This window comes from Mugil cephalus, chromosome 2 (genome assembly GCF_022458985.1).
Source record: "Mugil cephalus isolate CIBA_MC_2020 chromosome 2, CIBA_Mcephalus_1.1, whole genome shotgun sequence".
NCBI lineage: Eukaryota > Metazoa > Chordata > Actinopteri > Mugiliformes > Mugilidae > Mugil > Mugil cephalus.
Window position 1 is genome coordinate 16,284,687 of NC_061771.1, and position 12,636 is coordinate 16,297,322.

Consider the following 12,636-nt stretch of genomic DNA (forward strand, 5'->3'; position numbering starts at 1 on the left):
ACTTTTCTTTTCACACTAGTGTTTTATTACCGTGCTTTATCGCTCTTAATTATCTACAGTTTTTACCCTGGTATTTTGTTACTCTTGTTGAAGTAAATGTAGTAAAGTAGTTGATGATAGTGGAAGTGTTTGACTACGGTACATGCTTCAACAAACACAGAACAGACAGAATTGTGCAGATAGTGTGTTCATAGTATTGTCCAAAAGTTAAATTCAAATTTTTAAGTTTACTTAAAAAAAAAAAGCTGTAGTCTGATTATTTGCAATTGGTCAGAAGACAGTATCCATCCTTATCATTATTATCTCATCTAATGAAATAACAAAACCAAAACATCACGATTTCCTGAAGTTTGTTTGAATAGTTCCTCAAAATTTCTCATTAATACTGTAACTTCCATTCATAAAAATAAATCCATTATTGACAGTATCAAATCAGGAACGTCAGTACTTGTACGCAAAAAAAAGTTGTAGTTCATAAGATGTGGATAAAATGACAAGATCAGTTCAATAAAGGAAATCTACTTTAAGTTCTCTTTGATCATATATTTTTTATCGTTTACATGCTTGTGTGTGTTTTCATGACTCAGGTAAATATGACCACAGTGAAATGATGTAAGCAGTGAATTTTATTAGATGAATAATTACAAAATTCAATTAAAATAAATTCACATTTACAACATAATTAGCAGTAATTCATGTCTTCTACTTTGAAACTAAAGCAAGCTAATGTTTTTGTTTACTGAATGCAAAGTACAAAAAAATAAAAGAATTCCTAAACTTTGCACTGAAGCACACACCAGAATAAATAAGCAATACAGGTTTAGTTTGAATTCATACGTTTGTTCAAATAAGCAGTGCATTAGAGTGCACGCTAACCAAAATAATACTCAAATACAAACTGTGACCAAAAAAAGGAACGAGTCATGAGGCTGGCTTTGCAAGTGAAGCAATATCTGAACAGTGTATTGGAGAAAAATTACAATTAATTTCCCGGAAGATATTCCTGTGGCAGAGTTGCCGTGGACAAGGTTGGAAATGAGTACATTTTATTTTGTTCAGGTACGTTGATCGACAATGATTCACTCAGTCCTAGAAAAAGAAAAAAGAAAAAGAAAAAAGACACAGTTTAATTGAAAGCATTCATGTAAGGAAATTGTTTAACCAGCCAAAATCTGAAACCATTTTTTCTGTTGTTGCATTTTCACCAACATTCATACCTTCATCATCTTTTCTGTCTTGCGATGGAGAGATGTCTTCTTCCTCATCTGGGCCCAGGTCCTCAATCAAGACCTGGTCGAGGGCCTCCTTTCTTTGTGGCTCTTTGTAAAAGGTCTCAACCCGGGTAGGAGCGGCGAGAGGAGCAGGAGCTGCAGCTGGAACGGGTTCTCGGGACAGAGCTGGAGCCTTAACGGCATCTGGACCTGGAGCTGGAGCTGTATCTAGAAGTGGCTTAACTGGAGGAGGAGAAGTCAGGGTGGGGGCAAAGACGGGGCTTTGGACAGACTCAAGCAGTGGTGCAGGAGCAGGGACGGCAAGGACAGCAGCTGGCTGCGATTCCACCGGAAGCAGGGGAGTACGAGAGCCCGTTATTTGATCTGAGACGATCTCTGCTGGTTGTGGTATGACCACGACTGCAGGGGCATCCTGGGCCGCCGCTGCCTCTTCCTGGACAGCAGTTATCTGAGGCGTGGGTTCACTCTTCCTTGGCCTCCCTCTTTTCTTTGAGCCACTCTTGTCCTCAGCTCTTGATCTTTTCCTTTGGCTCTCCACCCTGACACAGAACGACAGCTGCAATTAAGTCAAAAATGGTGGAACCCGATACAGGTCTTTGTGATACTTCTGCAAAGCTAATAGTACAAAGTCCTTGACCAGGATCTGTGGAGTCAATAGAAAGACCAACGCAACCTTTGGTTGCCTATTGCTCCATATTCAATATAAACCAGAGGAGTGATAAGCAGCTAGAGCGCTGATAGTGTTTCCACCATGTACTGTAAGGTACAGTGTTGAAACCCTTCCACTCTTCCACTCTCTGCTGCACAAGAACAATCATTTTCTTACTACTCATTTAAACGAGCAGAACATCTACTCCAGCTCATGAACGTAAATTCAGGCCGCCGCATTAACTTTTCTACAAATTTACCCAAAAACCCACTGGTTAGTTTCCTTCTCCTCTGCTTCGGCTTTTCTCTTCCTGAGCAGGTCTCTGTCACGCAGCCGCCGACGGATTCCTCCTTTAACACATAAACCCAAGCAGAGAAACATTTACATTTACACAGCGCAGCTTAAACTCAAAAATCCAGTCAGGAGCATTTGTCATGCATGACACATAAAAGCTTGTCTTAGTTTGAGTTTTTTTTTCTTCCAGCTACACTCTGCCAAACCTCTAACTCACACTTTTTCACTTTTTTGGCTTTGATGTACACAACACACAGACAGACTAAATTAATCAGCTGACATAGTGATTCAGTGGTGATCAAAAAAACGTCACTAAGTTGAGCAGAAGGCTCAACACAGTCCAGGATCACTCAACTTCTCTAGACGCAAAATCCTCAAGCGTCTAATTTGAAAAGAGGAATTTCTAAAAGTTACCTTGGTCCTCATTCTGGCTTTTATATTCCGAGTCTTGTTTCTCTCGTTGCGTCGTCTCCTCCATACTGAGTCCTGCTATGAATGAATTGAAGTCACTGAAGGCGGGCGGGCAACGAGAAAAGACGGCAGAATAACTTCTGACTGTTTTCTATTCCCACCCCTAAATGAATTATCTGGTTAACCATTACCATAGCGCTGGGAGAGTTCTTGCAGCTTTGGTCTTATCATATTTGTAAAGCTGGAGGAGTTGGCACAGAGCTGACAGAGGACGAGAGAAAAAAAAAGACTGGGGCAAGTTGTGTGTATGTGGGCTATGTGTGATAAGGAGAATATGTGTGGTAATGAAGGAAATACATACCTCTAAAATAAAACAGAAACTGACTGGGTTACTTTTTCTTTTTTTTTAATTAAACAAATGTGAAATGTTTGAATGCACGTGTGTGCAAGAGCCAGCCTAAAGCTAAAATACTGCTAAAACCTGAACAGTTATTCAGCGTCCAACGAGCTCATTTGTGCTTGAGAGGTAAAAAATTATGAAGTTTTTAATATTATTTGATATAAAGGGCTGGGCTTTTTGTTCACAGAAAACACACCACATGAAGTGTGTGTGTTTTTTTGGGGCGGGATCAGATAGCCTGAAACCAAGTGAGAAATCCTGTCTTCAGCTAGAGCAAGGACATACCCGTCTTATCTCTGAGAAGGAGAGCTGCTCAGTTGGGGTGTGTTCTCAATCTTCTCACAGCACATTGAGGCCTGATGCGTGTGTTTGATCCACTCAGGGAAACTCAAATAACACTCAACTGCCAATTGCCTGGAGCTCAGTTGCCGAGGGTTCCTTCATGAAATCCACACGCGCTCTTTCTACAAATGCTGTGACAGGATCCACTGTTACTGTTGCCTGTTTCTTGTACTATTTCCCCACAGCGGGAGGAAAGAAATATTCTCAGATTTTTGTCAAAACCATGCTTTTAATTCCACACAGAGACAAACAAACAAACAAACAAAAAAGTGATTTGCACGCTGTTGAATTCAAACTTCTCCTTCTGTCTTAATGCTGACTGGTCAACAGATGAGACTTCACATAGCTCAGCTCATCGGGTCCTTACTGTTACAGCCAGAGGCAGAAAAAGGCTGTCGTTCACACACTACCCCGCCGCCGCCGTTGCACAACGAAAACTCAAGTCTGAGGAATGTCAGTGGAGATATTAGAGTGCCATCTTCTGGTATGCCTCCTCCACTACCAAACACTGATTTAAAAACTGCTTTTATGTAGGGTATATATAGGCAACAGATAGGGTATTTGTATAGTGTGCCCTACAGTTTGTATACAGCATTATAGCCTGAATCCAGGCTGCATAGACATCCATATGTTACTTTTTTTATTTATTTTTTTTTTTTACTATGCTTCTAAACCACTAGGCAAACATTTTGAATATTAACCTTTATGCGTGGTTTAATTTACGAAAACTCAACCAGCATGCTGAGGGGACTTCTTCTTCAGGGCTCGGGTGTCTCAGGAAGTAAAGGGGAGTGGTTGGAGGGGGGGTTGCCCTACCCTGCACATGCACACACAATGCTCTCTTCACTGCAACCCAAATATACCCCTCCTTTCCAGTAATGTGTCCGAATGCTGGGGGGGTGTAACAATAAATAAATAAATAAATAGAAATGACAAAATCAATTTAAGAACTAACACACTTTTTATTATTTGCCAGAATATACACAATAATCACACATTTGCAAGGTCTTAGTAATATTAAAAAAATAAAATAAAAATTAGCATCATCTTTTTTTTACCTGCACAGGTGAGATAAATCAGCTGTATATGATGAATACATCAAAAAGCGGGTATTTTCTGTTTATTAAAGAAACAAATAAACAAAGTTCACATGTGACCTACTTTTAATCCTATGGGTTGAATTATATTTTTCCGGGTGTGTTCGGGGTATTTTTTTTTTTTAATTAATACAACTGACTTTACACACAAGTAAATAAATAAAGAAATAAACGTGTTCGGTAAATATGGTTGAGAAATGTTGTAGAAATAAATTGCAGCACAGCACCGTTACAGGGCAGCGTCATGTTTTGTGACTGCAATGCCTTTTTAGAGGCGATGGGCGTTTCTGGACGTAGATGGCGCTGTTGAGCATATATTTTGTTTCAGTCCCGTTTCCCTCCATGGTTTCCCCTCTCTCCGACTAACTTAGCGTTAGGCTCAGTTCATTATACAGTCCTATATTCTCCCTCCATTAGGGCATCTCTGCCTTTGGACTGAAGATCCCACCAAAACCCAAGAGAGAAAAGTTTCACTTCCACGGGGGCAAGATGGACATGAAGAAGAGGATCCACTTGGAGCTAAGAAACAGGACACCGTCTGATGTGAGTCGTGCTTTTTTAAAAACCAACCCTTAGTTTTCTGGCTAGCCTCGCTAGCTAGCTAGCCTGCTACTTTTTTTGCTTTGCGAGTGACCTGTGTGTGGCTAACGCAATGGTGACCACATGGGCTTTTAGGTTGTGTTTCTCCTTTCTAATCGGGCCGAAAACACTCGCTCAACAAGCTACATCGCTGAGGTGGCTCCGGGTTTGGGCGTACGGGGGCACCGAGACGAGAAAAGCCCCGTCTCGTTGCCCCCAAACCGTTACTTTGAGACGGCGATTGCCCCAGCTCGGTGGCATTATTGCAGCGCTTTAACCATTTCAAAGCCTCCCCCGGTCAATGGTGCACACACACACACGGTTTCAGCTCGACTCTGCCGATGTAGCACGTTTGTTAAACTTCTTTTTCACGCCGATATATCCGCGGAGACCTGGTTCCTGCGCCGCGTCGGGGCACATTCACGGAGCCCTGTGTTTTATACGGACCTGGGAAGCCATGTTTGCTGCTAGCATAACTGCTAAAGGGGGGGAGAGAAAAAAATGGGGCGCTTTTATTTTATTGCAAAACGCACTTTACACCTTCAAGAGGTTGACGCTTAAAAAAGGAAAAATGAGCTTTGTTAAAAGGCAAAAAACGGGCCGTCGCCGATCACGAGTCGCGTCCTGACATTTGTGTGGACCACGCTAGTGTTACCATCAAATGGCCAGATTCAGCAGCGACAACAAAAAAAAAAAAAAAAAGAGAGAAGAAGCAGCCACTTGGTTCACGAGTCATCCATACCTCCATCACTTAAGTCCCCATTGCTCTAACCTTCAGTGTAAACACAAACTAAAACAAAGAGGCAGCCGCTCCTGTGGTCGTGATGCATTTACTGGCACGTTTAAGCTGTTGCAATTCATAAGTTTTAAAGGGAGTGTACACGGCTGCTAAAACCCCCTTAAATTGTTCGCATATTGGAGACGGGAGCCACACATTGCCCCCTTTTTCTTATACTTGCAATGTGCACTCATCCGAGTAAAAGCGTGTTTTTTCTTTTTAAAAAATTGAGGATAAGGACCATTCAAGACGCCAGCCGGTCAACTTTAGTGTTTTGTTCCCGCCATATTACCCCCATCTCTACGCCGTTGGGGGACAACAAAATATACTAGATGTGATCTAGGAAGGAAAAAAAAAAACGCCAAACACAACCATCAAATACTCCCGATTATTATCATTAAAGCTAATCCTGACATTTGCAGCCGGGCATGTCGATTACTTTTGCCGGAGGCTTCGTTAACCGAGCCCGGCTGCTCGGAGGACGCGGAGATCCGGCGCACCGCGCTTCATGCGTGGGCAGCCAAATACTCGACGCCCCGGCGCTTCCCCTCCACCCATGCACGGAATAAAAAAAAACAAATTAAACACGGAAAAAATAATTTGGGTGATGTGTACGCAGTGGTAATCTCTCATTCTAAGCAGCACTTTCCGCCATTGTAGAGTCGAGAGGACTGCATACTGTATCTGAGGAATCGCCATGTTGTCATTCTGTCGTCTTTGAAGCTCTGGGAGAAGGGAACCGTCTCCATCTTTGTTTTTTACTAAATTTCCGTTATCAATATATTTCCTTCGCCACTTCGACGTGAAAGCCCATGAAAGCACCCGTTAAACAAACCGCCAGTGTCGGTGTTTCGCTCGACGGTCGAGGAATAGTCCACTTGCCCCGTGAAAGCTGGTTAAACGGAAAAAAGAAAAGCTTTTTTTACTAAGGGTCTATTCGCAATCCTTTCCGCTGCTGTAGGGTTGGCTAATGGCGGACAGACAGACCTCTCTCCAGCTGCTCCTCTACCGCACGGCAGCGTTTAAAAGGGGCAATGGCTAGCCTGTAGCGAGCTAGCTCACAAAATCATTGCATTTGTCATTAGTGACTGCATCAGCAGGCCATGGGGAGCTGCTGCTGCTTTGCTCTGCTGCAAAGAAATCGGTAGATTGGGTGTCGTGGCCGGATATATTAACTACACACGGATCCGAAGTGTCTTTAGACGCAGACACGGGATCCATTTGGGTGTTTTTACCCGACAAATCGACATCTTTGACGCTTGACAACAACTTTTTTTTGCAACCTTTCTTTTTTTTTTTTTTTTTTGTCCAACAATGAATTGCGCAACCAGTGTGAGCTTGACTCAACCTAACTCCGCCTTCACGTGTGTTTTTGTAACATTTTAAGCAACTAACAAGGTGTCTTTTAATCACTTTGCACGAAGTAAATACTCATTTTTGCTGAACAACACCACCCCCTTGTTTAACTCGTTGCTGTTGTTACCAGCTGTTTTGTTGTGTGCATATTATATTATATTGTTATAATTCTTTAAGTTACGTTTATTGCACCAAACACCAAGACATATTATTTATATGTGGCAATAAATACCATCCTGATACGTTTTTCGCAACCAAAGCAATATCAGTGCAAATTAACTTTTTAATTAAAATATTACATTTAGTTGATTTTTAGAATAGATTGTACTCACAGAACAAAACTAAATAATAACATCTAATGCATTTTTTTCTCCCCCCCGTTCATTTCAGGTACGAGAACTCGTCCTTGACAATTGTCGATCAGTTGAAGGAAAAATCGAGGGCCTCACAGCTGAGTTTGTCGACCTGGAATTCCTCAGTTTGATAAATGTCGGCCTAATGTCAGTCTCCAACCTGCCTAAACTAGGAAAACTGAGAAGGGTAAGAGCGACGTGTCACCTACACGCACGGCGACCGACCTCCCTGTGAAAACTGAAGCGTGGCAGCCGGTGTAATCTCTCCCCTTCTTCTCGTCTTTCAGCTGGAGTTGAGTGACAACAGAATCAGTGGCGGCCTTGATGTTTTAGCAGAGAAACTTCCCAACCTCACACATCTAAACCTGAGTGGCAACAAATTGAAAGACATCAGCACGTTGGAACCATTGGTAGGTATCCGGGTGGGTTTAGGAGCAACAAATCCCACATGTCTTCTAAAAATAGCTTTGTCTTAGTTGGTTGCAGGTATTGCGCTTTCTGTGTTTTGTGTCTTGCTAATATAGTTTTTATCATAAACACGTGTTCCTGTGATGCATGCACAGCTGTGCTGATGTCAAACGGATGTTATTACTTAACCCACCACATGCAGACCCCTGCTACATGTTTCTGTATACATTTACATTTAGTTGAGTTGCACTGAATCATACACAGAGATGCCTTTTTTCAAGGAGAGTAACAGGAGGAGGTCAAAATATGTACACTAGTCACTGACAAAGGCCTGTTAGAATAAATTACACATAAGATAATAATTAAAAGAAAAGCTTTACAAAAATGTTGCCATAAAGGGGGTATAGTACCTATATCGATGTCTGAAGGATCTCAGTTGAAGATATGAAACGCTTAAGAAAGGCCACTGGTCAAGAAGTTGTTTCCTCACATTACCGTTCTTTAGGGTTCTTGGAAACACCTACTGTGTGTTGACCTTTAGTGGCTCTAGATAGCTTGCAGAGAGTTACGTGACATATTTTACGAGTCTTACGCTCACATATCTAAAAAAAAACTTCTTAAACAAGAGCAACTGGACGTGTCATTCTTTGAAGACGCTGATCATCCAAGAAGCTTTTCCAGTTCTGAAAGAATGTGAGCCGTTGCAGTTCACACGTGTAACTCTCATGGCACAATTTGAACGGTATCAGAAACGATACTCGCTCTTGACTACGTTTTCTTTTTCCAAAAGGGGCCGGACTGGAAGTCCAGGAAACACCTGGTCTTTGACACAGTACGACAGTAGTGTTATACTCAACATTTGTGACAACACAACCATGCTCTATAAATAACAGCGGGGCGCCCGGTAGCTCACCTGGTTGAGCAGGTTTGCTTCCAGCCTCAGCTCCTCCTTTGCTGCGCGTCAACCCCTCTCTCCTTTCATCCCACTATCCAGTGTCTCTGCAAATAAACATCAAATAAAGGCAATTAAAGAAGCAAAACACAAAACACGTAGCACACATTACCAGTGACACTACAATAGTTTATATACACTCTGTAAATATCTATCATTATTAGATATAAGGTGTGATTGCATACTTTATTTGTTAGTTGGTATTAGGAGTTTATTGCTGGGACAAAAAAAAAATGCAATATGTTGAAAGTCATAATTGACACAGAGTAGTTTTGTTTGGCGCCACGGGCTGGAGACCACTGGAGATATTAATCCAGCGCCGATAGCACAGGAGGACACGGCCCAGCTCTCATGTCTTTGTTGCCTCTGATCGACAGAAAAAGCTGGACAACCTGAAGAGTTTGGACCTGTTCAACTGTGAAGTGACAAACCTCAACGACTACAGAGAGAGCGTGTTCAAACTGCTGCCCCAGCTCACCTACCTGGACGGCTACGACTTGGAGGACAGGGAAGCCTCCGACTCCGACGGAGAGGTGGACGGAGACGGCGTGGACGACGATGAAGACGAAGGTAGGAGGTTCACTACTAGGCATCTGTTGACAGTAATTTATTCCTCTTCCCACTTTTAAACTCTCTGTGTAAATGTTTTAGCTGTTCATAAAATGTGTAAAATGTGCAGTAAACTGATCCTAGCAAAGAGACGGTCATCAAGACCTAAACATCTGCCTGCAGATACAAAAAAAATCTTGTGGTGTTTGAATTGCCGTAAATCACCAATGGACAAAATTCAAAGTGTGGCTGAACACTGGGAAGTTGCGCATTATGGGAAAAAAAATAGCTGCCATCACGGTAATGATGACGAAGGTAGTTTTACCCTTAAGGTTCACGAAGGTCTTCCAGACAACACCATAATTTCCAAGTTTTTGTCAGTAGCACAAACCATTGGTAGTTACGGTAATTTCAAAACCACAAGCTTTAATGGATCCGTTCAGTTCTGGAGATTAGATGTAGATTAGATTCATTTATTGTCATGGCAACGAAATGCTGTTAGCATATATGCATATGGATTTAAATTAAATAAACATTGAAAACGAACGGTGTCCCAGTGAACTGTTGACAGCAGGATATTTATAGAACTGTGGTTTATTGTGTTGTGGTGATTGTGGCGTAGCTGTGCCATAAACGTCTGTTACTATTTAACATCTGAGGTCGGTGAACTGTGCAACATGTTTCTTCTTCTTCTTTATGAAGAATACGTACACAACAGACTAACAACAGCAATAAAATGGGAAACCGTCCTTCGTTATCATGTCCGTGTGTTCTTCTGCTTTCTGGATGACCCCTTTTTATGTTATTTATTTATTTTTTTACATTTGCGCTGCAGAGGGAGAGGAGGAGGAGGACGAGGACGGAGAGGAGGAGGACTTTGACGAGGAAGAGGAGGACGAGGAAGACGAGGAGGAGGTAGAAGGAGAAGAAGATGACGAGGAAGTCAGTGGTGATGATGAGGTAAGAACAAAAAAGGAGCAAAAGCACTTTGACAGGGTTTGTGTGTGTTGTGTTTGGGTGTTTAACCTGTGAAATGTGTTTCTTATCAAGGAGGAAGACTTCGGTCAAGACGGAGAAGTAGATGAAGAGGATGAAGATGAGGAGGAAGATGAAGATGGTATGTGTTGACTTTTAGCTTTGTGGATTAAAAACTGTATCAAACTCAGAGCTTCTCAAACAAGTGCTACAACGAGCAGCCTCTTATCTCTATACGACTGAAGACTCCTCACAAGGCGCAGACTGATGATTTAAGTCCTGGGTTTTGTCTTGTCTCAGTGCTTAGAAATACAGTCATGTGACTTTTTAAGGTCTACTCCAAACATCTGTTTGTGAACTTACTTTCACATTGTTTCAAATTTAAAACTTTAGAGGCTGATGAATTTCATCTTGAGTCATCTGGTTTCGCAAACTCTGTTATTGGTATTTATAGAAACGAAGATTGGCCTAGTAGGGAGGATCATTGCTAACTTGATATTGAAGGATTAGTCACATCGAGGATAATGTGACACCTTCTGGATATTCTGTTTACTCTGTGCAGGAAGAAAGCGAGAGCTGTAGTAATCAGATTCTAACTAAAGTCATAAGTAAAAACTTAAGAGCTGATTAGGTGGTGGAACTCCTCTCCTATGATCAGATTTTTTTTTTTATAAGGACTAAAGTGTTACATCCATATCCCTTTGGAATTAATCCGTTATTATTTTTAGCAACCAGGTCCGTATTTGTTAAAATCCAAATCTTAATTTACCTTGTGTGTTTTAGCAGCTACAGTGTATTTACGCTATATTTACAACGCAGACGCATTAGCTTAACTTGTCTGCACTAAAATTCATGCCAACTTTTACAGTTGTAAACTGCTGTTTTATCACAATAAGACATTAAGTGTCGAGAACCGACATATTGACACTGGACACTAATATATTTTTATATTCTAGATTTTATGTTTATTTATAATCACGTTCGACTATCAGAGTGCACTCGGGGCTCATTTCAGATTTCTTCCCCCTTTTAACTAATGAGTTGGTACAATTGAAGTCATAGGTTTTCAACAGTGACTCCTAGGGGGTCCATGGAGGTACTGCAGTCTTTGGTTGATTAGACATTTTTCTATATATATATTTTTACAAATTTAAATTTCTTTAAATGAACATTAACATGAATCCAACATATTTTAGTGAAGGGATAAATGACGTTATCTTTCAGTCAGCACTTCACTCATTCAGCGATACAGGAGCTGTCTCAACAGTGCACTGTTTCACACAGACCTGTCAATCTAAGCCTCCTGTACACAGAAGGCCCCGCCTCCATTGCTTCTGAGCCAATCACAGGGCCGCATATTACACGGCGACTCAGTCAGGTTCCCCGCAATTGGCTGAGAGGCTGTTCAGTCTCCAGGTGAAATCCCATTTTCAGATTTTCAGCCCTAAAAATCTGGCATTAAAAACCGAGGAGGAAGCTACTGCACATTCATGTCTGAGCTCCCAATCATGTAACGTTAGACCAAGTAAGAACCATTCTTAAGCTCTGCCCACGAGAGGATGTTTATAATAATTGAGGCTAAATATGGAAATATATCTAAATATATCACTGTGTTTAATTCTGCCTTCTGCCTTCGTGCTCGCGCGCGATGTAAAAATAGTTTATTGTTGTTGTGCTAACGCGGAGGTTTATTGCTCTTGGCACCCTGACGCCACATGATACAGATTTCCCCTTTGCCCCACAGAAGCAGAAGCCGGCAAAGGCGAGAAGAGAAAGCGAGACCAAGAGGACGACGATGACGACGACGACGACGAAGACGACGATTAAAAGCAAAACTGAAAACGAGAGCCTACCGAGTTACCCTTCCTCCCCCCCACAAACCCCCAACGTCCGCCCTCCTTACAAGTCGCACCGCCTTTGTAATCCACGTCTACCCGCCCAGCTCAGAGCTCTTTTTATGGGGCAAGACTGTACCGGATGGGTGGGCCGAGTGGAGCTGCCCCCCCTGCCCCCCTTCTCCTTCAACCCCGTCCCTCTTCTTATTTTCCTCTCCCCTTTGGAACTGAGAGCCCCCCCCCCCCCCAAAACACCCTCCACCTCACCCTGCCCCACGCCCCCTCCTCCCCCCCGAGGTTCTCAGGCAGCCCACCACTCAGCATTCCACAATTTCACTGTTGACCCCTCTTTATGTATTCCCGTGTGAGGACTTTGGGACTGGTATCTAGTTTTGGGTCTGTGCTTTTAATATTTTGTTGGATGAA

At 42.2% G+C, this 12,636-nt stretch overlaps 2 protein-coding genes across 3 annotated transcripts; one reads left to right on the forward strand and one right to left on the reverse strand.

Moving 5' to 3' along the window:
• Positions 1–608: 608 nt before the first annotated feature.
• hemgn (hemogen) lies at positions 609–2,773 on the reverse strand. Of its 2 annotated transcripts, none has more exons than XM_047576288.1 (4): positions 2,590–2,773; positions 2,153–2,231; positions 1,218–1,771; positions 609–1,089 (listed from the first exon to the last, which is right to left on the reverse strand). In XM_047576288.1, the coding sequence occupies exons 1-4, from the start codon at positions 2,651–2,653 to the stop codon at positions 983–985; spliced, it is 804 nt and encodes a 267-aa protein (XP_047432244.1). In that variant the 5' UTR covers positions 2,654–2,773; the 3' UTR covers positions 609–982. The 2 variants fall into 2 exon arrangements, with proteins under 2 accessions (XP_047432244.1, XP_047432235.1); XM_047576279.1 differs by having other exon boundaries at positions 2,141–2,231; positions 2,590–2,772.
• Positions 2,774–4,311: 1,538 nt separating this feature from the next.
• anp32b (acidic (leucine-rich) nuclear phosphoprotein 32 family, member B) lies at positions 4,312–12,389 on the forward strand. The gene is made up of 7 exons (XM_047576299.1): positions 4,312–4,968; positions 7,529–7,678; positions 7,779–7,901; positions 9,229–9,421; positions 10,236–10,360; positions 10,451–10,517; positions 12,120–12,389. The coding sequence occupies exons 1-7, from the start codon at positions 4,915–4,917 to the stop codon at positions 12,200–12,202; spliced, it is 795 nt and encodes a 264-aa protein (XP_047432255.1). The 5' UTR covers positions 4,312–4,914; the 3' UTR covers positions 12,203–12,389.
• The last annotated feature ends 247 nt before the right edge of the window (positions 12,390–12,636 follow it).